This window comes from Myotis myotis, unplaced genomic scaffold (genome assembly GCF_014108235.1).
Source record: "Myotis myotis isolate mMyoMyo1 unplaced genomic scaffold, mMyoMyo1.p scaffold_m19_p_19, whole genome shotgun sequence".
In the NCBI taxonomy this organism is placed as follows: domain Eukaryota; kingdom Metazoa; phylum Chordata; class Mammalia; order Chiroptera; family Vespertilionidae; genus Myotis; species Myotis myotis.
In genome coordinates, this window is record NW_023416323.1 from 4,994,372 (window position 1) to 5,020,956 (window position 26,585).

The 26,585-nt window shown below is 46.8% G+C and overlaps 1 protein-coding gene and 1 pseudogene across 1 annotated transcript; one reads left to right on the top strand and one right to left on the bottom strand.

The window, feature by feature from the left end:
- Positions 1-9,037: 9,037 nt before the first annotated feature.
- On the bottom strand, positions 9,038-26,224 carry LOC118674348 (carcinoembryonic antigen-related cell adhesion molecule 21-like). The gene is made up of 3 exons (XM_036346022.1): positions 26,025-26,224; positions 24,799-25,158; positions 9,038-9,447 (listed from the first exon to the last, which is right to left on the bottom strand). Exons 1-3 carry the CDS (start codon positions 26,200-26,202, stop codon positions 9,161-9,163), a joined length of 825 nt encoding a protein of 274 aa, XP_036201915.1. The 5' UTR covers positions 26,203-26,224; the 3' UTR covers positions 9,038-9,160.
- Positions 14,255-15,917, top strand: LOC118674346 (annotated as a pseudogene).
- Positions 26,225-26,585: the final 361 nt, after the last annotated feature.

Consider the following 26,585-nt stretch of genomic DNA (forward strand, 5'->3'; position numbering starts at 1 on the left):
ACACCTGCAGGCCTTTGCACACCTCCAGCCTGCTTACCTGTTAACTGCCCATCTGGCACTCGCTTTGGCTACTTCCCTGTGTAACCCCAGCCCTTGCATATCACTAAGCCCTTTGAAGACCCCTAGTCCTTTTGCATGTCTGTAAACTGCCCTTTGGCCTACTTTTCCTTTGTGCTTTTGCTATATAAACAACTGGCTTGTGGTGGGGTGCAGAGCAGATTTCTGTGGCTGACCTGCTGCTCTCCCATGCTGCCGGCAGCACTGGAATAAACGCTCATATGATTCCACCCTGTCTCTGTTTCACTGGCTTGAGCAGTGACAGGAAGCATGGACCCACTGTTTGTCCGGTGACACTGGGTCTTCCCCGAGTTCTCAAATGCTCTGCGAAGGTTGGATTTCCTCCCAGAGGGAAGGCCACAGAGAGGACTCTGGGGTGAGAAGGGGGCAAGCTGGGTAATGACTGAAAGGGGACCTGCCTTCTATCTCCAGATGCCAGCAGCCAGGCCCCTACTTCCTGGCCTGGGTGTCTCAGAAGGACCTGCAGTTCCTGGGTGTGAAGGGAGAGGTGTGCAGCATGTCCTGGGAATAAAGATGTTGGTGGAAGGTCATGTGTCTGTGGGCTCCCTCGTTCACAGGGGACAATTTCAGGGAGACCTCTCTCTGTGTCTGTTGGCTGAGACTGTCCATGTGCAAATCGGGAGGTGGGGAAAGTGAATCTTTCTGGCAAGTTTGCTCCCCTGGGTGAAGGCAGGAAGGAGGGGGCAGTCAGAGAGATCGCAAATCTTTTGAAAGGAACGACTCTCTGCAGTGTGCACAGGAGGAAAGTTCATATCCAAAGGGGTCCTGTCTGGCCTCGTCCTGGGTTCACACAGAGGTCTTGGGCCTCCAGTCTCTAGACCAGGGGTGGGCAAACTTTTTGACTCGAGGGCCACAATGGGTTCTTAAACTGGACCGGAGGGCCGGAACAAAAGCATGGATGGAGTGTTTGTGTGAACTAATATAAATTCAAAGTGAACATCATTACATAAAAGGGTACGGTCTTTTTATTTTTTAGTTTATTCATTTCAAACGGGCCGGATCCGGCCCGGGGGCCATAGTTTGTCCACGGCTGCTCTAGACAGACAGGTGAGGAGCTCTGTGGTGAGCACTACGTCCTTGATGGCCGAGGCTGGAGCCTGGGAGTGCTCAGTCACAGATCTAGAAGAGGCTGCAGCAGGTGAGGTCTCAGCTGGGGTTGGTGTGATACAGTCACAGTCCACAGGTGTGTGTGATGCCCTTGGGGTGGCAAAGGTGGGGGCTGAAGTGTTGACGAGGGTAGGAGGGAAGAGCTGGGAGCTGCTGTAGCTGGGACTGGATAGTGATAACAAGTGGCTTCCAATCTTCTTTTTGAGGGGCCTTAATTAGATTCTATATGGGAGGAGCTGAGTGTCCAGAGGAAGTAGAGTGCAGGATGCTGGGGACTGAGATCTCATGATTCCAAACACACTCCTTTCCTTGGAGGGCTCCACAGGAGTACAGGAGTCTGGGAGGTAGGCAGGCCTGTCAGTGGGAGCTGGTGAGGGGCCTGTGGTGGTCAGTGGCCCCTGGTGGTGAGATGGTGAGATGCAGGCCCAGCAGGTGGAAGCAGCTGGGACTGGAGTCTCCAGAGGTGCCTGGCAGGGGTGGACCTTTGGGTGGTTGTGGGGGGGCATGGCAGGTGGGTGTCCTTAGCAGAAAATGGTCCCCACTTGTGGCCCCTACTGCAGACTCAGGTCAGGCCTAAGGCCCTGGAGTTGAGTCCTCAACCAGCTGAGGATTGGGGCCCAGGCTGGTGTGGTCCCACAGCAGTTTGTGTGTCATCCTCCCTACTGGGGTGAAGGCTTCTGCTCAGAGACCCCTCAGGGCACAAGGAAAGGACTTCCCCCATTTCTCATCTGGGGCTTCATCGCAATGGCCTCTGGAAGAAGAGCGGTTCCTGGTCAAACCTTGGTCTCCCGAGTGCTCAGCGCGGTCTCCCTGGCGCTGAGGTCTGGGTGCTCCTCTGAGGGTGGAGGCCCTACTGATCTGGGTGCCTGCCCCGAGGACAGGGAAGGGCCCTTCTGCGCTCAGAAGAGCGAGTTAGAGGTTCCACACTCCACTCTTGGTGCGGAACAGACCAAACACTCTGTGTCTAGTGACCCTCCCAGCATTGGAGAATCGGGCTGGGTTGTGGGATTAGAGCTGTGCATTGGAAAATAACTCCAAGCCTAAGTGGTTGCCACATGCCTGGAATGGCAGGCACAGGACCCTCACTTCTGCTGTTGACCTTGACCTGGAGGAGCAGGTCAAGGGGTGGGTGCCTTGGTGCATGTATTTGGCTTCCAGAAAGTCCCAAGGGTTTGGATGAGGCCCGAGTGAGGTGGACAGGGTTCTGGTGACTGTGGGCTATCGGATGGTGCCTGGCTGGTGCTTGGCAGACACAGAGACATCAGGGTTCAGCAGAACCCCAAGAACATGGTTGCAGGTAGTTGGCTATGGGAGATGGGTCCAGAACTGCCTCTAGTCTTGTATTTGATATTTAAAAGGAGAAAGGGTCATGTGGATGTGGTCTAAGCAAGTCTCCCACAATCTCACTGCAGGTGCTTCAGGAAGGTGGGAAGACATATGGACTGAAAGGCAATCCTTTCTACATGGTGAACATGAAGATAATCCACGGGAATCCTCTTTTAAGGACAAAGAAACAACTTTATTTTACCAGTAACTGTGATGCATATACTTCTAGTTCATTATTAATGTCCTTTAGGCAGTTGTGCTCTTAAGGAAATGGTGAAATCCACCTTCATGTTTTATCTGAAAATGTTGATTTTATGTAGACACTCCTACGATTTTAAGCTTTCAAAGGTTAAGCTAGACCATCTTCTGTGAACAGTAAAGCAAGTTCTCTGCCCATTTCTGTTACTCATCCCTGTACACAGAGAGTCACACATTCCCTAAGGGCCTGAAAGCAACTGAACCCCCATAGGAAGAGGAAAGTGTCCAAATGATGGCAGTCAAGGGGGAGGTCTGCTCAGGGTGGCGAGGGAGGTTCTCTCAGGACCCGAGGAGCAGATGGTGTTGGGCTTTGCCATCAGCTTCAGATGAGGACCCAGGAGGTGGGAGTGTGAGGACCTCCCTGACCCTTCCCACCCTCCTCAGGACACCACTGCAGGGTTGTCTGTGGGGGGACTCAGCCTCCCCTCCCCCTCCCTGCAGTGTATTACAGGGACCCAGAGCCCTGTCATGTAGAGTGGACCATGTAGTCGCACAGGTGAGGGAGGGCAGGTGGACGTGAGGAGAGAGCCTTATTCCTGGAGGTGGGAGCTGTGAGATGAGGGCCGGCAGGAGGCACACAGCCTGCTTAGCGCCTGCAGCTGAGTCAGTGCGCCAGAGCATTTCCTCTGCAGAATCCAGCCTTTTCCCTGTGAACATTCCATTACCTCCCCTTCAGTGCTCCCAGCTGAGGCCTCAGTCCTTCCCCACTCAGTCCTGCATCAACTCTTTGTCCCCCTCACACTTGGGCAGCCCTGTCTGCCCAACTGCCCAGTCCCCCCAGGGCTGCAGAATGGTCATTGCTGCCCCTGACCCCACCAGTGTGGAGGCCCAGTCCTGCCTCCCCGGTCAGCTGTGGGACCAGGCTCTCAGGCTCCATGTCCTGATTACCATCACCTGCCAGGAGGTGGCAGCAGCTGAACAAAGGAGAGATGCAGGGACAATTGTTAACACCCTGTGTGCCTGCAAGTGGACATGTGGGGCAGGAACCCAGGGAATGATGGAACTTCCTGTTGATTTAGATGTCAGGAGTGTATGCCTTGGCAATTTAACAGAGAATGCATGGATATTTTCTTGTTTTGGAGGACATGCCTTTGAGTTTGGAATTACATGCTTCTCTTGGTTGTCACCATTAACCTCCATCCCACCTACTGCAAATTCAGCACCCTAGTTCAGGGTTAGTATTGGGATGAGGCAGGGACAGCTAGTCCCGGGGCCCCTCTGCAGAGAGATGTGTTTTGTGTTGGGAATAGTGCTCCTTCCTGGACAGCAGTGTCCAGCTCCCTGGTCTCCTCCCCACCCCCTGCCTGCCCTGCCCCTTCTCACCCCCATCTCAGCCCTCAGAGCAGATTCTGAGCTGTCTGTCCCAGCCAATCATGTGTGCCATTCACTCTGTTTGCTCCTGTTGACTGCCTTGTGCTGTCCATGACCATGAAGTTTCCCTGAGTGATGTGTGTGTGTGTGTGTGCATGCGTGTATTTGTGTGATGTACCTCTGCATACCAGTAAATCTCAAAGTAAGTGGATTTGAGAGCCATTCAACAAATATTTATTTTAAATGTAAGGATTCATGGTTAGATCTTCTATATCTATTTAACAAAGGCTCATGTTGTAGAAGGAATGACTTACCTTTTTGCCTTCTACATGAGAATGACACACCCACCCCTATGCAAATTAGCCGCCATCTTGTTGCTTCAGGGTGGGGGTCCCCACTGGGGTGCCTGGCCAGTCTGGGCGAGGGGATGATGGCTGTTTTCAGGGTGGCGGGCAACTGAGGCTCCCAACCTCTCCTTTTTTTCTTTTTTTTTAATTCTGGGATTTATTTACCTTCTATGGCTGTCACTGGAGCTGAGAGCTGGCTTTAGCTCTGAGGCTTGGCTCCAGCTCTGAGACCTCTGCTGCTGAAAGCAGGGATCTGGGTTTGTTTGGGTTCTATAATTGAAACACTGTTGCGATCCTGCTGGCTGAAGCCCGGCTGGCTGAAAGCAGGTTTCTGGGGAATGTTTAGCTTCTATATTTGCAACATTGTTTCTTAGAGTTGCAGCTCAGAGGCCGGTAGTGGCAGGTGGGGAACCTTGGCTTCCTCCGTCACTGAAGCAAGCAAGCCTCCTATTCACTTCAGCTGCCTGGCTGCCAGCTGCCATCTTGGTTGGCAGTTAATTTGCATATATCCTGCTGATTAACCAATGGGAAGGGTGTTGGGGTTATGGTCAATTTGCATGTTTCTCTTTTATTAGATAGGCTAGGCCTGGTGCATAAAATTCATGCATGGGGGGAGGGGTGTCCCTCAGCCCAGCCTGCACCCTCTCCAATCTGGGACCCCGGTGTGATCGGTCCTAAACGGGCAGTCGGACATCCCTCTCACAATCCAGGACTGCTGGCTCCCAACCACTCACCTGCCTGCCTGCCTGATAGCCCCTAACTTCTTCTGCCTAACAGACTGATCGACACCTAACTGCTCCCCTGCTGGCCCAATTGCCCCCAACTGCCCTCCCCTGCCAGCCTGGTCACCCCTAACTGCCCTCCCCTGCAGGCCTGGTCCCCCCAACTGCCCTCCACTGCAGGCCTGATCACCCCCAACTGCCCTCCCCTGCAGGCCTGGTCTCCCTAACTGCCCTCTCCTACAAGGCTGGTACCCCCCGCCAACTGCCTGCCCCTGCCAGCCATCTTGTGGTGGCCATCTTGTGTCCACATTGGGGCAGCCATATTTGACCACATGGGGTGGCCATTTGTGTGTTGGAGTGATGGTCAATTTGCATATCACCTCTTTATTATATAGGATATAGATTGTATTGTGCATTCACCAGCCAAAGTCAAGTTTCTTTCTGTCACCATTTATCCCCCCTTTACCCTCTTCTGCCTTCCCCTACCCATCTTTCCCTTTGGTAATAATCATCATACTGATGTCTGTAAATGTTTGTTTTGGGGTGAGATTTTTGTTGTTGTTGTTTTGCTTAATCTCTGCATCTTTTTCACCCAGCCCTCAGTCCCCTTTCTCTGTATCTATGAGTCTGTTTCTGTTTTGTTTGGAGGGTTTTTTGTTCATTAGATTCCATAGATAAGTGGAATTTGTCTTTCTCTGGTGGCTTATTTCACTTAACATATAATCTCCAGGTCCATCCATGCTATTGTAAAATAGCTGAGTAGTATTTCATTTTTAATAGCTGAGTAGTATTTCATTGTAAATGTACCACAGCTTTTTAGAAATATCAATGATGGGAGAGAATCATTTATTGGCTTCTGCTGCCTCCTGCACGCCTCACACTGGGTATTGAGCCCACAATCCAGGCATATGCTCTGACCTGGAATTGACAAGCAACCACTGAGCCACACCAGCTGGGCTGTACCACAGCTTTTTTATCCATTCATCTATTGATGGGCACTTGGACTGCTTCCAAATCTTGGCTATTGTAAATAATGCTGCAAGGAACATAGGGTTGCATAAATTCTTTCGAATTAGTGTTTTGGGTTTCTTTGGATACATTCCCAGAAGTGGAATTAGTGGGCTAAACAGCAGTTCCATTTTTAACTTTTGAGGGACCTTTATACTGTTTCCCACAGTGACTGCGCCAATCTGTATTCCCACCAACAGTACACAGGTTTCCCTTTTCTCCATGTTCTCACCAACACTTGTTGGTTGTTGACTTATTGATATAGTCATTCTGACAGGTGTGAAGAAATATCTCATTGTGGTTTTAATTTGCATCTCTCTGATGATTAGTAACGTTGAGCATTTTTTCATATATTGATTGACCATCTGTATGTCCTCTCTGGAGTAGTATCTATTCAGGTCCTTTGCCCATTTTTAAATTGGGCTGTTTGGGGTTTTTTTTTGGTGAAGAACACTTTCTGATGAATGTGTCAGATACGTGCCTCAGGGACTCAGCTCCTCCAAACTTAAGTCATAGAGGGACCCGGCCATGCCATGGCTGGAGAGGGACATAGAGAGTGACCTGAGCAGGTCGGGCAGGGACAAGTCAGCATGCAGGGCCAGGCTGGGGCAAAGTCACCTCCCCTTGCCAGTGTCCTCAAGACATACTCTGGGAGGGGAGACCTGTCAGGACCCCAGATGGATCTCATGCAGCCACTTCCCTCAGAGCTCACTGTCCCCATCACCTTTGAGATTGAGGGGGCAGCTTTCTCTGACCTCCCTCACCCCTCTCTTTGCTTCTGTCCATTCCTCACACCAGGCCCTGCACTGTTCCCAGGCTTTTCTCCATCCTACTGAGCACCTTCCACAGCCACTTCCCTACATCAGAACCTCCCAACCTCCTGCTGCCTCCCCGAGACTCCTCCTTAGAGATGTGGTTGGGTTGCTGGTCCTCTCTGGGGAGGCTTGAGTGAGAGCTCAGTCACCAGTCACCTGCCTGGATGGGAACATTGGGTGCTGCTCTCCAGGGGAACTCAGCCCTGTCCCTTTTCTGGATGAGGCCCCTTAGGTTTCCACAGTGGACAGGGACCCACCCTGTGCTCAGACTGGCAATGCTGAGGAGGGCCAGTTATACCCTGCAGGCAGGTGTGGACAGAGGGGATGGAGCTCACTAGGATGACTGAGTTGTGAGAAGAGCTGAGGCCTGGGGAGTAGAGAGGTCAGTACCACTGGTGAGTCCCATAGGCACTGGATGTTCTATTCTAGCTTAGGGTGCCTCCTGAAGTTGTGCAATCTTTACTCACCTGTGTGCAGCTGTCCACATGGAGTCAGAAAGAGGGTAGGGGCAGCTTCCTTCCAAGTGGGGTTCAGGGATGTGCAGTTCCCTGAGCCCCTGAATAAAGAAAGAGCCTAGAAGGAGAGCCTCCTGGGCCCTGAGAGGTTCAGAGGAAAGACAAGGACAAGCGCCCACATGGCCAATGTAGAGGGCCGCCTGGGAGGCACCTAGGCATTTTCTTATAATTATTGTCAGCTGAACTCAGAGCATAGCCAGAGCCACGCCCTGGGAACATGCTTCCCCAATAAGGCTGGACATGTTAATCAGGCAGGGGCGGAACTAGATATGTAAATCTAGGCCTTTAAAATAAATCTGCTGTGTGGCTCAGCCCGCCTTTTGCCGCCTCTCCATCAGAGAGGATGGCGCCCACCTGGCCCCAGCTTAAAATCTATTTCTGCGTCTTGGTCTTTCTTTAATTTCTTAATCCCCAGCTCCTCCACTCAGCAAATGGACTGTTTCCTTTTCCATGTGGGACATGGAAAAGAGAGAAACAGCCCCCCACAGGCCAATCTCTGCAGGAATGTCTGGGTGTCCAGGATCCCTGTTGCTTAGTGAGGTGAAAGCCATTCCCTAGAGACTGAGGATTGGGGTTGCTGCCCAGGAGAGCAAAGTCTGAAGGAGCTGGAACAGGCATGGAGGGTGTGAGATGGCCTATGACTTTAGGGTTCACCTCTAGCATGAGTCCGCCTGGGCTGCTATCCCCTTTGAGCAGATGTGCTGGGATGCATCTTTTTGTGGTCATGGTAAACCTCATGTGGAGAGAGATCTTGTCCTGCATGAGTTCCTCTATCGTTGAGTCTCAGCCCAGGTGGTCCCTGTCCCTACAGAAGAACCGTGTCCCTGATTCACACATTGCTATTTAGGAGGCACCTTTCAGGTAGGCTGATGTGTGGTGGGGTCTGTAGATGAGAGTGGAACCTGCCTGGAGACTGTTCCTTCACTCCAGGCTTCACCTTGTCCCAGGGTCTCAGCGTGAGACCTAGGCTCTCTGATTCCTTCTCCCACCTCTGAGAAGGATGATGTGGACAAACTGCTTTGTGTTGAGTACATTTCATCTCGATCTTACCTCCTGTCTATTCCCATTGTCCATGTCAGAGTCCAGGCACCATCCACATGACCCCATGCAAGAGGGACAGAGCTCAGATTCCTGTGAGCTAATCACATGCTTCCACTGGTCATTTCACAGCCACTGCCCATCCTCTGAGGAACTCGGTGTTGCCTCCACTGTGGAGATGGTGCAACTGAGACCAACCAGAGCTGGTTTCTGGTGTGGAATGTGATCTTGACTCAACAATACTGACAATATCAGTTCACAGTTTTAAGCATTTATTGACTCAATGCAAGTCTTCTAAGGACTTTCCACCTTTGTTATTGACTATTCACAAGGAACCTATTTAGAAAGTGCATCATGGCCATAATTTTCAGATAAGAAAAAATTTATCAGTAGTTGAGCATCAACCTATGAACCAGGAGATCACAGTTCAATTCCCAGTCAGGACACATGCCCAGGTTGGGGGCTCAATCCCCAGTGTGGGGTGTGCAGGAGGCAGCCGATCAGTGATTCTCTCTCATTGTTGATGTTTCTATCTCTCTATCCCTCTCCCTTCCTCCCTGAAATCAATAAAAATATATTTTTTAAAAAGAAAAAAAATTATTCAGAACTTAATAGCATAGAGGAGGGGAGGAGGGTTACCCATAATACACATCCAGCCTGAGGGGCTCACTTTTGCTGGAACTGACGGGGTTGAAGACCTCACACTGATAACCCCCAGCGTCCTCCCTCCTGACGGGGTCTATGGTGAGGACACTGTTGTCCCGGGACAGCTTCATCCTGGCCGTGAGCAGGAGACTCTGGTTCTTGAAGAGCCACCGGATGGAGATCCCCCTGTCATTGGTGAGGCAGGTCAGGACCACGGCGTCCTTATGCTCTGTGACTGTGGCATTGCTGGCTCGGATGGAGGGCTTCCCCACGGGCTCTGTGGAGAAACAGAGGAGGTGACTGACTGAGAGTGGGCTCCTTCCTCAGAGATGTCAGCCACTCACAGTCCACAGTGATCTCTGTAAAGGTCACCAGAGGAGGACTCTGACCTCTGCACGGTGAGGATCTTTGTTCAGGTGACAATGTGTAAGAGGGGGCTGCACCTCTTCTCTGACCCCAGATCACCCCAGGATGATGCCTGACCTGTCCCCATGGACATCTTTATATCAACACCAGGAACACCTTTTCAGCTCATGTCTCCTACAACCTCATTCTCAGGTGGAATTTTTTCTGAGCAGGGCAAGCAAGGGCCAGTCAGCATGCAGGGTCAGGCTGTGTCCTGCAACCTCAACCCATGTGTCCTGCAACCTTATTCTCCTGTGGAATTTATTTTTATAAACACTTTGACCCTTTTCTAGAACTTTCTTTGATTTCAAAGAAGATCAGCTCCTGCTCCTCATGTAAACTTCATGCATGTTGGGGAAGGGAGGTTTGCCACCTCTGTCCATTTCTGGGGTCAGGGAAACTTTACAGAAAGTGGAAAGGCATTTACCTCTTGTTAAATAATTTATTAGGCAATAAAAACAGCCCAACCCAGTTTTCATGACTTTGGACCTGGAGAGGTTCCATCTAAAGGATTTATTTCTCAATCTGAACAAGACTTTACTTCCTGGTCTGTGATTGGATATTGCCATGAAGGACATCTCTAGAGAGAAGAGGTTTTAACAAAAGGCAGAGACTGTAGGAATAGAAGAAAATTATTTGATATGCTAAAGCCATACATGAAAGCTCACAGCCACACAACTCTCTGTGGAGAAACTCCGAAAACATTACTAAGGTCATGAACAAGACAAAGATACTGCTTTCACCATTCCTGCTCACTACAGTACTGGAAGTTTGGCTGGAGCAATCAGACAAGAAGATGGAATAAAAGGCATAAAAATTGGGAAGGAAGAAGAAAAATTACGTCTTTTAACAGATGACATAATTTTAGATGTAGAAAACCCTAAATATTCCACATATAGGGGGAAAAAAGACCTGTTAGAACAAATGAATTCAGTGAAGTTGCGGGAGACAAACATCAACACTCAGCATCATTTCTATTTCTTTACAACAATAATGAACAATCCCAAAATGAAATCAAGAAAACAGTTCCATTTACAATAGCATTAGAAATAATAAAATACTTAGGAATAAACTTAACCAATACATGGGAGATGTACCGTATACATGGAAAACTACCAAACATATTTGAGAGGAAACAAATAAATGGAAAGACATCCATGTTCATGAATTGGAAGACCCCTCCCCCACAACTACCTACATATTAGATGTAATCCCAATCAAAACCCAATGACTTTTTTTTTTTGGCAGAAATAGAAAAATCCTTCCTAGAATTCATATAGAATTTTAAGGGTCCCCAACTGGTTGCAACAATCTTTCTTTAAAAAGAAGGATAAAATTGGAAGTCTCATACTTCCTGATTTCAAAACCGACTAAAGAGTTATAGTAACCAAAACAGTGTGTCACTGGCATAAAGTCAGACATATAGTCCATGTAATAATACAATGGGGACCCAGAAATAAAACCTCCATTATGTGATCAAATGGTTTCAATAAAGGAACCAAGGCCATTCAATGGGAAAAGGACAGTCTTTTCAACAAATGGTGGTGAACAACTTTATCCACATGCAAATGAATGAAGTGGACCATTGTCTTACACTGTAAACAAGAATTAATTCAAAATGGATTTAATTCTAAAGGTGGGACTAAAACTATAAAACCCAGAAGAAGATATAGGGGGAAGCTTGATCACATTGGATTTGGCAATGACTTCTTGAATATGACACTAAGAACACATGCAAAAAAATAACCTAATAAACTGGACTTTATAAAAATGAAAAACTGTTCATCAAAGGACACAATCAACAGAGTGAAAGGTGGCCTGTGGAATGGGAGAAAATACTTTGCAAATCATATACAGTAGGTTCTCGGGTTACATCGGAGATGCGTTCCTACAGCGTGACGTAACGCGATTTTCGCTGTAAGTCGGAACCCACCTACATAAGCACCTACGTCGCTCACATGGAGCACATACACAGCAGTAATGAAGTAAAACAGTAAAAAAAAAAATTAAAAGAAAGATAACAATTCCTGATCTTTACCTGTGCTAAATAAATAATAAAAAACATAAAGCATATATGTACATACGTTGAAATGACGGAACTTCTTAAATATATAAATAAATATATAAAAATTTTTATGAGATGGTGATGTAACCACAAATGACATTCGTCGAGTCTGACGTAACCCAAGGACTATCTGTATAGGATGAGGGGTTAAGGTCCAGAATATATAAAGATCTCCTACAAAAACAAAAAAAAAAGATCTCCTACAACTCAACAACAACAAAACCAAATAACCAGGGTTGGAAAATGCGCTAAACACTTGAATAGACATTTCTCCAGAGAAGATATACAACTGGCCAATAAGCCCAGGAAAAGACGCTCAACATCACTATCACTAGGAAAACACAAATCAAAACTCTTGGGGTTGAAGTTGTTGGTAGTGATGTTGGGTGTGGGTAACTGCTGTTCAGGTAACAAAGAGATCACTGCTCTGTGTGGTACCTTTGTTTCCTCCAAAGGCATCAGAGTTGGACCTCTCCACTCTCAGCCGCTTAAGTCCCCATAAGAGTAAAGCGGGGGCGGGGGGCGGGGGGGAGTGCAAAGCAGGCTGGTATGTCACAAGATAAACACATGGGGATCTGAGTACTCAGAGAATGTAAGGCCTCCAACTCTATATCTGAGGAAAAGTACAGACTTTCTCATGTGTCAATTAACTATCGTGATCATGGAAAGACACAGGATGGGAAGCTAGAGACCACCCTGCACTTCACCTGGTTCTTCACTGACCAGCTGACTGCCTGTCTGACCAGGGGCCATTTCTTCTAGCTGCTCAGGCCTCCATCACCCAGCTGAAGTGTGTTTCTATGAGGCACAGTTTCCCAGGGCATCCTAGAGACTGGGGTTGGAGCAGAAATAACATGGAAAACAAGAGCAAGCTGGTGGTCAGTTGACTACTCAGGCCCCGAGGCCAAGAGCTGGGTCAGGCCTTCCCAGGTGAGTGTGACTGACATGAGCCAGTGAGCCAATAAATGATAGAGCAGAGCCCAAGGAATGAGCCAGAAAGGAGTGAAGGGACAGGGGATCTGATTGTGGCAGCAGAACCATATGCTCTGCCCTTGGTCATTAAAGTCATTCTCCCTCTGCTGAGGGCAGGGGAGAACCTTGCAGATGCAGATGCAGAAGGGGTGATGGACAGCAAGAGGGGAGCATGGACTTACTGACATTCTGGCCCTTGTGGACCATTTGTGTTTGGTGGTTATAAGAGAAACTTGAAAGGAATTTAAAATATTTCATATGTGAAAAGTATTATTAATACGTAAGAGCCAAAGACCAATAGCAGGAAAGATTATTCTCTCTCTCTCTCTCTCTTTCTCTCCCTTCATTTTGTTGTTGTTAATCCTCACCCGAGGATATTTTTCCCATTGATTTTTAGAGCGAGTAGAAGGGAGGGAGAGAGACAGAGAGCGAGAAACATCAATGCGAGAGAGACAGATCGATTGGTTACCTCCTGCACGCGCCCCAACTGGGGCCAGGGATCGGGCCTGCAACCAAGGAACATGCCCTGTCCATTGGCTTGAGCAAAACCACAAGCCAATGCTCTGTTCACTGAGTTAAAAACCAGCCAGGGCAGGAAGGACTATTTCTCTAGAGAACAGCAAAGGTTCTGAGACATGGGTCTCAACCCCTGGAGTGACAGGGAGCCTTTCCCATGTGGCCAGAATTCCAAGGACTTGGCAGCCAGGTTTCAGCCTCTGAAGAGATTTGGAATCATTCACTCATTTGTTCACCATTTATTTCTTCCTAATTCATCAAAAGCAATTGGGTGTTTGTTACCCGTTGGTCCCTGGACTGGTTGCAGGTGTACAGTGAGAAGTGAGCAAGCAAAGTCCTTTCCTTTACTAGGTGTACCAGTTAATAATGCGGATTTTTTTCAATAGATGAAGTTACACCTATGTTGATATATATGCGATCTGATATGTATGCTATTTTGTTGTATTGACAAGCTTCAAAGCTTCATATGTCAAATTTGCTGAAGGTGTTAAACAGCATAGATATTTTTACACTTAAAAATGTTGAATTTCGCCAGGACCGGTTTGGCTCAGTGGATAGAGCGTCGGCCTGCGGACTGAAAGGTCCCAGGTTCGATTCCGGTCAAGGGCATGTGCCTGGGTTGCGGGCACATCCCCAGTGGGAGATGTGCAGGAGGCGGCTGATCGATGTTTCTCTCTCATCGATGTTTCTAACTCTCTATCTCTCTCCTTTCCTCTCTGTAAAAAAATCAATAAAATATATTTTTAAAAAAATGTTGAATTTCGAGATTTCCCCGGGGGCAGCAGGACAGGAGGGAGCACTGTCCAAGGCTGTGCTGAGGGAGGGGGCCCCTGGGCTGTGGATCCAGCTTCACCCCACAGCTTTAGTCTCCAAGGGCGGACCGTTTCTCACCTGCCCTGCCCTCAGGCTGGGGCTGAACCCGGTTCCAGCGAGGGAACTGCGCCTGCGCGCCCCGAGCCTTCCTTAATTCACGAAACTCGGCTTACGCCACTGACGCCGGGAGGAGGGCGGAGTACACCTTCGGCGTAAGGAGGGCGTGGAGGCTTCCCGCCATTGGCGGCAGTTAGGGCGTTCACGCAGCGCCCTGACTTAGGGACGCGTCGGTGGGAGGGAAGGTTCTAGAAAAGCGGCGGCCACGGCTGGAGCGGCATTAGCAGCGGCGCCGGCTCAGCGTGCGGACGTGCCTCTAGCCTTGTTGTTTCTCCAGCGGCGGCAGTTCTCACTACAGCGCCAGGACGAGTCCGGTTCGCGTGCGCCCGCGGAGATCTCTCTCATCTCGCTCGGCTGCGGGAAATCGGGCTGAAGCGACTGAGCCCGCGATGGAGAGATAAAAGGAACAGTTCCGTAAACTCTTTATTGGTGGCTTGAGCTTTGAAACCACAGAAGAAAGTTTGAGGAACTACTATGAGAAATGGGAGAAACTTACGGACTGTGTGGTAATGAGAGATCCTGCAAGCAAACGATCAAGAGGATTTGGTTTTATAACTTTTTCATCCATGACTGAGGTTGATGCCGCCAAGGCTGCAAGACCTCATTCAATTGATGGAAGAGTGGTTGAGCCAAAACGTGCTGTTGCAAGAGAGGAATCAGGAAAGCCAGGGGCTCATGTAACTGTGAAGAAGCTGTTTGTTGGTGGGATTAAAGAAGATACTGAGGAATATCATCTTAGAGATTACTTTGAAGAATATGGAAAAATGGATACCATTGAGATCATTACTGATAGGCAGTCTGGAAAGAAGAGAGGCTTTGGATTTGTTACTTTTGATGACCATGATCCTGTGGAGAAGATTGTGTTGCAGAAATACCATACCATCAATGGTCATAATGCAGAAGTAAGAAAGGCTTTGTCTAGGCAAGAAATGCAGGAAGTTCAAAGTTCTAGAAGTGGAAGAGGAGGCAACTTTGGTTTTGGAGACTCTCGAGGTGGTGGTGGAAATTTTGGACCAGGACCAGGAAGTAACTTTAGAGGAGGATCTGATGGCTATGGAAGTGGTCGTGGATTTGGGGATGGCTGTAATGGGTATGGAGGTGGACCTGGAGGTGGCAATTTTGGAGGTAGCCCTGGTTATGGAGGAGGAAGAGGAGGATATGGTGGTGGAGGACCTGGATATGGCAACCAGGGTGGGGGCTACGGAGGTGGTTATGACAACTATGGAGGAGGAAATTACGGAAGTGGAAATTACAATGATTTTGGAAATTATAACCAGCAACCATCTAACTATGGTCCAATGAGGAGTGGAAATTTTGGTGGTAGCAGGAACATGGGGGGACCATATGGTGGAGAAAACTACGGTCCTGGAGGAAGTGGAGGAAGTGGCGGCTATGGAGGGAGAAGCCGATATTGAGCTGCTTCCTATTTGCCAGGGGCTTCACTGTATAAATAGGAGAGGATGAGAGCCCAGAGGTAACAGAACAGCTTCAGGTTATCCAATAACAATGTTAAGGAAACTCTTATCTCAGTCATGCATAAGTATGCAGTGATATGGCAGAAGACATCAGAGCAGATGCAGAGAGCCATTTTGTGAATGGATTGAATTATTTAATAGCATTACCTTACTGTGGAGGAAGGATTGTAAAAAAAAAAAAAAATGCCTTTGAGACAGTTTCTTAGCTTTTTAATTGTTGTTTATTTCTAGTGGTCTTTGTAAGAGTGTAGAAGCATTCCTTCTTTGATAATGTTAAATTTGTAAGTTTCAGGTGACATGTGAAACCTTTTTAAAGATTTTTCTCAAAGTTTTGAAAAGCTATTAGCCAGGATCATGGTGTAATAAGACATAATGTTTTTCCTTAAAAAAAAATTTAAGTGCGTGTGTAGAGTTAAGAAGCTGTTGTACATTTATGATTTAATAAAATAGTTCTAAAGGGAAAAAATGTTGAATTTCATGCTAAAAAAAGAGCATTGTGGGAACTTTTAATTCATTACTTTGTTTTGAAGAAAAAGTTATTGTATACTTCAGGAAGCTTATAGTGAACATACTCCATCTCAAGATACTTGTGAATGCTGTTTTAAATGCTTTAAAAGTGATGATTTCGATGTGAAAGACAGAGAACATCCAGGTCAACTGAAAAAGTTTGAAGACCAACAATTACAAGCATTATTGGATTAAGATGCATGTCAAACTCAAAAACAACTTGCAGAAAGATTAAACGTTGCTCAGCAAACAATTTCCAATTGTTTACAAGCAATGGGAAAGATTTTAAAGGAAGGAAAATGGGTGCCACATCAACTGAGCAAAAGACAAATGGAAAACTGAAAAGTCATCAGTAAAATGTTGCTTCAACGGCAGGAGTCTTTTTTTTGCATCCAATTGTGACTGGTGATGAAAAGTGGATTTATTTTGAGAATCCCAAATGCACAAAATCATGGGTTGATCCAGGTCAACCATCAACATCTACTGCAAGGCCAAATCGCTTTGGAAAGAAGACAATGTTCTGCATTTTGTGGGATCAGGAAGGTGTGGTGTATTATAACTTCTAAAACCAGGTGAAACCATTAATACTGGTTGCTACCAACAACAAACAATCAATTTGATCCACGCTTTGATTGTGAAATGACCAGAAGACACGGCAAAGTAATTTAGCTTCATGATAACATACCATCACACACTTCAAAACCAGTAAAAGACACGTTAAAAGATCTTTCCTGGGAAGTATTAACCCACCCACCGTATTCACCAGACCTTGCTCCTTCAGATTACCACTTGTTCTGATTGATGGCACACTCATTTTCTGAGCAGCACTTCAAAACATACAAATAAGTGGAAAATTGGGTCTCTGAATGGTTTGCCTCAAAAAAGAAAAGTTCTATTGGGATGGTATCCACAAATTACCTGAAAAATGGGGGAAATGTGTAGCTAGCGATGGACATTACTTTGAATAAAGCACTTTTGATGTTTCTCTTGAAATTATCGTGTTTTCGAACAACAACAACAAAAATCACAAACATTCCAGAAAACTGGGATCTTAAGCCAGCCAAAGGAATGACATTTCAATTTTTCATTATTATTTTGTTAGCTTTTTTTTTTTTTTTTTTTTTTTTTGCTTTTTTCTTTGTTTTCCCTGTTTTTTGTTTGGTGCTCTTTTTTTTGCTTTTTTTCTTTGTTCTCCTTTTTTTGTTTGTTCCTTATTTCCTACTTCTTTTCACATTTTTTTCAACCACGTAAGCAGCAGACTTGTGAGCGGCGCGCTCTTGTCCAGGGAGCATCAGCCCTGTGAGCAGCCTGAGTCGGGCCTAAGAGCAGCAGCCTCATGTGGCCTGCCCCTGTCCAAAGAGCAGCAGCTGTGTGAGTGGCCCGCTTCCCCGTCCGAGGAGCAGCAACCACGCGAGCAGTCCAACCTGTCTGAGGAGCAGCAGCCGCACGAGCAGTCTACCTACATCTAAGGAGCGGCAGCCCTACGCAGCCCACCCCCATCCGAGGAGCAGCAGCTGCACACAGCCTGCACCCTGCACTAGCCCGAGGAGCAGCAGCTGCGCAAGCATCTTGCCCTCGTCCAAGCAGCAGCAGCCGCACAAGCAGCCTGCCCAATCAGAGGAACAGCAGCTGTGTGAGCAGCCCACCCCCATCCGAGGAGCAGCAGTTCTGCAAGCGGCTCGTCCCCATTCGAGGAGCAGCAGCAGCCCACCCCGGTTCGAGGAGCAGCAGCCACACAAGCAGACCACCCACGTCCGAGGAGCGGCAGCCCTGTGCAGCACGCACCGGTCCGAGGAGCAGAGCCACAACAGCTTGCAAATGTCCGATGAGCAGCAGCCAGGTGAGTGACACATTCCCGTCCGAGGAGGAGCAGCCACGTGTGCACCTCACTCCCATCCAAAGAGCAGCAGCCCACCCCCGTCCGAGGAGCAGCAGACTTGCAATTGACCTGTCCAAGTCCAAGGAGCAGTAGCCCCACAAGCAGCCCGCCACATCAGAGGAACAACAGCAGTGTGCAGCCAGCCCCCATTCAAGGAATAGCAGCCACGTGAGCAGTCCACCCCAGTTCAAGGAGTAGCAGCTGCGTGTGTAGCCCGCCCCCATTCAAGGAACAGCAGCCTCTGATCACCACGCCCTCTGTCTGAGGAACAGCAGCTGTGTGTGAAGCCTCCCCCCACCAGCCAGAGGAGCCACCACAGCTGTGAACAGCACCCACCAGAGGAGCTGCTGCCAACTGAGGAGCAGCTGCTATCACAACCGCCTGAGGAGTAACCACAGCCTGAGGCGCCACTGCCACCCAAGGAGCAGCCCCTGAATGACTCAACATCTAGATATGTCGGTGAGATCAAACATGGGTAGACAAATAAACCCCCAAAGGAAAGAAAAGGAGGACTCGCCAGAAAAGCAGCTAAGTGAAACGGAGGCATGCAGCATGACAGAGAAAGAATTGAGATTAAGGGTCCTAGAATGCATAAACTGGATGGAGGAAAAAATCAGGGCAGAAAAGAATGGACAGAAATTTACAAAGTGATGCAAAGCAAAGGACTGAATCCAAGAATACTCTATCCAGCAAGGCTATCATTCAAACTTGAAGGGGAAATAAGAAGCTTCACAGACAAAAAAAGGCTAAGGGAGTTTATCACCACCAAGCCAGCAATGCAAGAAATGCTAAAGGGACTGGTGTAAAAAGAAGAAATAAAAAGCTAAAAAAGAAAACAGGCACAAAAAATAGAAATGGCTACAAACAAGTACCTTTCAATAATAACTCTAAATGTAAATGGACTAAATGCTCCAATCAAAAGACATCGAGTGGCTGAATGGATAAAAAAACATGACCCATATATTTGCTGTCTACAAGAGACCCACCTCAGAATAAGGGACTCACACAGATAAAGTGATGCAAGGACGGTACAATATCCGCAAATCAATAAACGTGATACATCACATAAACAAATTGAAAGAAAAAAACCACATGGTCATATCAATTGATGCAGAAAAAGCATTTGACAAAAATTCAACACCCATTTTTGATAAAAGCTCTCAGCAAGGTGGGAGTAGAAGGATCATACCTCAACATAATAAAAGCCATATATGACAGGCCCATAGCCAACATCATACTCAATGGACAAAAACTAACACCATTTCCCCTAAGAACAGGAACAAGACAGGGATGCCCCCTCTCACCACTCCTGTTCAACATAGTACTGGAAGTGTTAGCCATTGCAATTCGGCAAGAAGAAATAAAAGGCATCCAAATTGGAAAAGAGGAAGTAAAACTGTCCTTATTTGCAGACGACATGATATTATACATACAAAACCCTAGAGACTCCATCAAAAAGCTACTGGACTTAATACATGAATTTGGCAATGTAGCAGGATACAAAATTAACCCCAAGAAATCCGAGGCATTTCTATACACCAATAGTGAGCTTTCAGAAAGAGAGATTATAAAAACAATCCCATTTACCATCGCACCAAAAAAATTAAGCTACCTAGGAATAAACTTAACTAAAGAGGTAAAAGACCTCTACTCAGAAAACTACAGGACGTTGAAAAAAGATATAGAGGAAGACATAAACAGATGGAAGAACATACCGTGTTCATGGATTGGTAGAACCAACATCATTAAAATGTCCATACTACCCAAAGCAATCTATAAATTCAACGCACTTCCCATTAAAATACCAACGGCATACTTCAGAGATCTAGAACGAACTCTCCAAAAATTCATCTGGAATAAAAAAAGACCTCGAATAGCTGCAGCAATCCTGAAAAAGACCAAAGTAGGTGGGATCTCAATACCAGATATCAAGATGTATTACAAAGCCACTGTTCTCAAAACTGCCTGGTACTGGCACAAGAATAGGCATATAGATCAATGGAATAGAATAGAGAGCCCAGAAATCGGCCCGAACCAATATGCTCAATTAATATTTGACAAAGGAGGCAAGAACATACAATGGAGCCAAGATAGTCTCTTCAATAAATGGTGCTGGGAAAATTGGACAGATATATGCAAGAAAATGAAACTAGACCACCAACTTACACCATACACAAAAATAAACTCAAAATGGATAAAGGACTTAAATGTAAGACAGGAAACTATAAAAATTCTAGAAGAATCCAAAGGCAACAAAATCTCAGACATATGCCGAAGCAATTTCTTCACTGATACAGCTCCTAGGGCACTTGAAACTAAAGAGAAAATGAACAAATGGGACTACATCAAAATAAAAAGCTTCTGCACAGCAAAAGAAACCATCAACAAAACAACGAGAAAACCCACTGTGTGGGAAAACATATTTGCCAATGTCATATCCGATAAGGGCCTAATCTCCAAAATTTATAGGGAACTCATACAACTTAACAAAAGGAAGATAAACAATCCAATCAAAAAATGGGCAAAGGACCTAAATAGACACCTTTCAAAAGAGGACATTCAGAAAGCCAAGAGACATATGAAAACATGCTCAAAGTCACTAATCATCCGAGAGATGCAAATCAAAACAACAATGAGGTACCATCTCACACCTGTCAGACTGGCTATCATCAACAAATCAACAAACGACAAGTGCTGGAGAGGATGTGGAGAAAAAGGAACACTTGTGCACTGCTGGTGGGAATGCAGACTGGTGCAGCCACTATGGAAGACAGTATGGAGTTTCCTTAAAAAACTGAAAATGGAACTCCCATTTGACCCTGTGATCCCACTTCTAGGAATATATCCCAAGAAACCAGAAACACCAATCAGAAAGGATATATGCACCCCTATGTTCATAGCAGCACAATTCACCATAGCTAAGATCTGGAAACAGCCTAAGTGCCCATCAGTAGATGAATGGATTAGAAAATTGTGGTACATCTACACGATGGAATACTATGCTGCTCTAAAAAGGAAGGAACTCTTACCATTTGCAACGTCATGGATGGAACTGGAGAGCATTATGCTAAGTGAAATAAGCCAGTCAATGAAGGAAAAATACCACATGATCTCACTCATTCATGGATAATAGAGACCATTATAAACTTTTGAACAATAATAGATACAGAGGCAGAGCTGCCTCAAACAGATTGTCAAACTGCAGCAGGACGGCCGGGGAGGGTTGCGGGGCAGGAGGTAGGGGGGTAAGAGATCAACTAAAGGACTTGTATGCATGCATAGAAGCATAACCAGTGGACATAAGACATTGGGGGATAGGGGAGGCTAGGGGACTGTCTAGGGCGGGGGGATAAAATGGACACATATGTAATACCCTTTGTAATACTTTAAGCAATAAAAAAAAAAAAAAAAAAAAAAAAGAAAACTACAGGACATTGAAAAAAAGAGATAGAGGAAGACATAAACAGATGGAAGAACATACCATGTTCTTGGATTGGTAGAATCAACATCATTAAAATGTGCATACTACCTAAAGCAATCTATAAATTCAACGCACTTCCCATTAAAATACCAATGGCATATTTCACAGACCTAGAACAAACTCTCCAGAAATTCATCTGGAATAAAAAAAGACCCCGAATAGCTGCAGCAATCCTGAGAAAAAAACAAAGTAGGTGGGATCTCAATACCAGATATCAAGCTGTATTACAAAGCCACTGTTCTCAAAACTGCCTGGTACTGGCACAAGAACAGACATATAGATCAATGGAATAGAATAGAGAGCCCAGAAATTGGCCCGAACCAATATGCTCAATTAATATTTGACAAAGGAGGCAAGAACATACAACGGAGCCAAGATAGTCTCTTCAATAAATGGTGTTGGGAAAATTGGACAGATACATGCAAAAAAATGAAACTAGACCACCAACTTACACCATACACAAAAATAAATTCAAAATGGATAAAGAACTTAAATGTAAGATGGGAAACCATAAAAATACTAGAGGAATCCAAAGGCAACAAAATCTCAGAGAGACATATGCCGAAGCAATTTCTTCACCAATACAGCTCCTAGGGCATTGGAAACTAAAGAGAAAATGAACAAATGGGACTACATCAAAATAAAAAGTTTCTGCACAGCAAAAGAAACCATCAACAAAACAAGAAAGCCCACTGTGTGGGGAAACATATTTGCCAATGTTATCACCGATAAAAGTTTAATCTCCAACATTTATAGGGAACTCATACAACTTAACAAAAGGAAGATAAACAATCCAATCAAAACATGGGCAAAGGACCTAAATAGACACCTTTCAAAAGAGGACATTCAGAAAGCCAACAGACATATGAAAACATGCTCAAAGTCACTAATCATCTGAGAAATGCAAATCAAAGCAACAATGAGGTACCATCTCACACCTGTCAGAATGGCTATCATCAACAAATAAACGACAAGTACTGGAGAGGATGTGGAGAAAAAGGAACACTTGTGCACTGCTGGTGGGAATGCAGACTGGTGCAGCCACTATTGTAGACAGTATGGAGTTTCCTCAAAAAACTAAAAATGGAACTCCCATTTGACCCCATGATCCCACTTCTAGGAATATATCCCAAGAAACCAGAAACACCAATCAGAAAGGATATATGCACCCCTATGTTCATAGCAGCATAATTCACCATAGCTAAGATCTGGAAACAGCCTAAGTGCCCATCAGTAGATGAATGGATTAGAAAACGGTGGTACATCTACACGATGGAATACTATGCTGCTGTAAAAAAGAAGGAATTCTTACCATTTGCAACAGCATGGATGGAACTGGAGAGCATTATGCTAAGTGAAATAAGCCAGTCAATGAAGGAAAAATACCACATGATCTCACTCATTTATGGATAATAAAGACCATTATAAACTTATGAACAAAAATAGATACAGAGGCAGAGCAGCCTTGAACAGACTGTCAAACTACAGTGGGAAGGCCGGGGAGGGTTGGGGGGCATGAGGGGGAGTAAGAGATCAATCCAAGGACTTGGATGCATGCATATAAGCATAACCAATGGACATAAGACACTGGGGGGTAGGGGAGGCTAGGGGATTGTCAAGGGCGGGGAAAAAAGGAGACATATGTAATACTCTTTGTAATACTTTAAGCAATAAAACAATTTAAAAAAAAGAAATTATCGTGTTTTCTTTGATTACAAAATCCGCCATTATTAACCGGTACACCTAGTATATCCAGTGGGAGTGACACCAACACACAGGAAACAAATAAGTGATTTCAAGACCAGTGCAGGGAGGGGTGGATCAGCCACCTGAGGGGAAGGCGGGGTGTTCCCAGCACTGACTCCGATTGTTACTGCAGGTAATTTCGTTTTAGCATAAAAACAGATTAATTCTCCATTTCCTTTTCTTCCCCAGACCAGAATCTCTCCCTCTGAGCTGAAGATGCATAAGAAGGAAGGATCTGAACAAATAGTTGGTCTAGGGCCGTGGTTGGCAAACTTGGGCTCGCAAGCCACATGTGGCTCTTTGGCACCTTGAGTGTGGCTCTTCCTAAGTCTTAGGAGTACCCTAAATTAAGTTAATAACAATGTACCTACCTATATAGTTTAAGTTTAAAAAATTTGGCTCTCAAAAGAAATTTCAATCGTTGTACTGTTGATATTTGGCTCTGTTGACTAATGAGTTTGCCGACCACTGGTCTAGGGAACCACAGACACCTAATAGGGCCCTGGGGTGGAGGAGAGGATGGGGCTCTGGCTGCAGACAGACCTCAGATGACTCTGATCAGCTGCTCATGGTCTGTGGAACTCTGCTTTAGTGACTATATTTCCCTGTGCCTCGGTTTCCTTTCAATGAAGGAGGATGAATATTTGGCTGCCAGGTTGTCAGTGAATTAACCCTAAAATATTCACAGCACCTGACCTAAATCCTGGGGTGATTCCTGGTGAACGAGGAGCCCCCGGAGCATCTTCTCCCCTCTGTTCTCCCTGGGGATGCTGGCCTTTCCCTGGACTCTTCTAAGTCCCCCAGGGCAGTTAGCCAAATACCTGGCCACCTTGTCCAACTGTGCTCTCCACACACAGTCTCAGGTGAAGGGCCAGGTTCCGTCCTTGCCCAGATGTGGCTCTTGGGGATGAGTTCTGGCTGGTGACCAGCTCAGGAGCCTTGTAACTTGGGCACCTGGGAAGTAATTGCTCCCAGTCAGCCCTGCCCACAGACCAAACCCAACATGACACAGGCTCCCCAAGGTCCCTGGAGTCAGAAGCCTGGGATCAAAGGTCTGGGGAGGGGCTGACTGGGCTGAACTTCTGTGTGAGGATCCTAGGGGCCCCTCAGTCCATGCCCTGACTGATCCCTGTAGAACAGTGGTTCTCAACCTGGGGGTCGAACGACCCTTTCACAGGGGTCGCCTAAGACCATTGGAAAACACACATATAATTACATATTGCTTTTGTGATTTATCACTATGCTTTAATTATGTTCAATTTGTAACAATGAAATTGGGGTTCACCACAACATGAGGAACTGTATTAAAGGGTCGTGGCATTAGGAAGGTTGAGAACCACTGCTGTAGAGCCTGTCTCAGGGTCATGGTCATGGGGAGGGGCCCAGGGGCTGGATGAGATTATCCTCCCTCTGCTGAGTCTCTCCCATCAGACTGGCCCTTCTCTCTGTGGAGAATGTCTGCAGGGCTGGAATCCAGGAAGGGAACTCTGATCTTAGGAAGTTTGTCTCCACTGTGTGTCCTGCACTAAATGCCCAAACCCAACCTGGGACATGATGCAGAGGGGGATGGAGGAGAGTCCAGAGCTGGCAGTCCTGTGTGTGAAGTAGAATTCACCCACCCAACACCTAGAGGTCAGAGAGCAATCACTCACGGTATACACGGAGCTGTCCGGTTACTATTTCACCTTGAAAAATTTTCTTTATGGCTAGTAGAGTGTAGTACCCTGTATCCTGCAGGGTGACGTTCTGGAACAGCAGGGACCCATTGGGGTATATTGTCTCTCGACTGCTGTATGCAGGTCCTGGGTGTATTTCTTGAGTATCTATTATATATGATGCAATTTGATGGTTGCTGTCCACACTTTCCCCTTTGAACCAGACATAGCCTCCAAGAAACCCTGGCAGATTGTGGACATGGAGAAGCACATCCTTCCCTTCTGCAGCATTGGGCGGCACTGATTCAATAGTGAGCTGGGCAGTGGTGGGCAGGCTCCAGAAGGTTAAGAGTGAGGCTAGGAGGGAAGAGGGAAATTGATCAAGATTTGGAGCTATGTTTTGGGAAGGAGAGATGAGGTTTTAGGTCCTGAGCAGGTCTCTTCATCTCTCAGCCTTGGTCTGAGTATGTGTGTGTGTCTCCTGTAGTCAAGTTCAGCAGCATGGCCCAATACTTCAGCACCTCTGAACCTGTTATTTCCTCTGTTTTGAATACTGTTACCCAGGTGTCTGCCCTCAGATCACTGCTGACACTCAGAAGTGTCTTTGGGAGACCTCTTCCCTGATCACCTTCTCTAAAGACCTCTGTCTTCACTTTCTGACCTGTCCCTGGGTTGTTCCCTGCATGACACTTGCGGGGACCTGACATGACATCTAGATCTTTCCTTGTCTGTCTCCTCCTCATAAAACATGAGCTTCATGGGGGCAGGGACTTGTCTGATCTTGTTGCACCCCAGAGCCTGCAACAGGCTGTAAGTACCTGTGGGTGAATAAGTGAGTGCTGCAGGGTCCTGCACCTCTGGGGATGTATCAGCCCATTTCTGAGCTTCCTGGTGAGGATGCTATTTAGCACCCCTGGTTAAGTTCTTGCCCCCTGACATAAATTGTGATCATTGTCATCAGTTTCTAAAACTTATTGTTCAGAAATTATTAACTTTAAAAACACACAGCAGTCAAGGTGTTCCTGTCCCTCACCACCTCCAGATCATGGGCTTGTCCTGCTGCTGAGCCCCCTCCCCCAACCTACTCTGCTCCCCTGTCCTCTCTCCTCAGGTCCAAACAGAAGCCCTCTGTCCCCTCTCAGAGCGCTGTGCTCCCCAGGAGACCCCAGCCAGTCTCTGTCTCCCCTCCTCCTGTCCACCCCCAGGGATGGCCCCCTCCTTACCAGCCAGCAGGAGCCCCTGCCAGGGGACGCACCCTCTGTGCGCAGGGGCTGAGCGGGACTCCATGGTGTCTGCTGTCTGTTCCGTCCCTCCCTCTGTGAGAAGAGCTTGGGCCCAGGAACACTCCCAGGCACCTTTGTTCTGGTTGCGTGGGATCTGCTGTCCTTTCTTCCAGTGCATTGAACCTCCTCCCAGGGCAGGAATGCTTCCCGGTCACGTGGGAGGGGGCGGCGTCTATCCCTAGGACTCTCCTTCTCCCTTCCCTCTCATTCTTGAGTCCCCTGTCCCCTCCTCCCCTTTTCCTTCTGTCTACATTTCTGTTTCCTGGGAACTGCTGAAGCTTCAGTTTCTTTAGCTGTGATTATCCACCACGCACGTACACACACACACGTCCTGTTAGAACAAACACAAGGCTGGGATGTTGGGGTGTCGGGGTCTCAGACATCCTCCAGAGCCCCCTTTCATCACTTGGAACTTTTCCCTTAAGAATAGGAGCCTGGGGCCGCATCAGGAACTCTTGTCACAGGAATGTCATCTCCCGTCATGCGTGAGAATCACCTGTG

What these genes read in the sequence shown, in the direction of transcription:
- LOC118674348 (XM_036346022.1), bottom strand. Translation starts at nt 26,202, where the DNA reads ATGCACTGGAAGAAAGGACAGCAGATCCCACGCAACCAGAACAAAGGT. An exon ending in GCAGGGGCTCCTGCTGGCTG is followed by an intron (nt 25,159 to 26,024) that starts GTAAGGAGGGGG and finishes CTTCCCTCCTAG; the next exon opens with CCTCACTCTTAACCTTCTGG. An exon ending in CGGACAGCTCCGTGTATACC is followed by an intron (nt 9,448 to 24,798) that starts GTGAGTGATTGC and finishes GTTTCTCCACAG; the next exon opens with AGCCCGTGGGGAAGCCCTCC.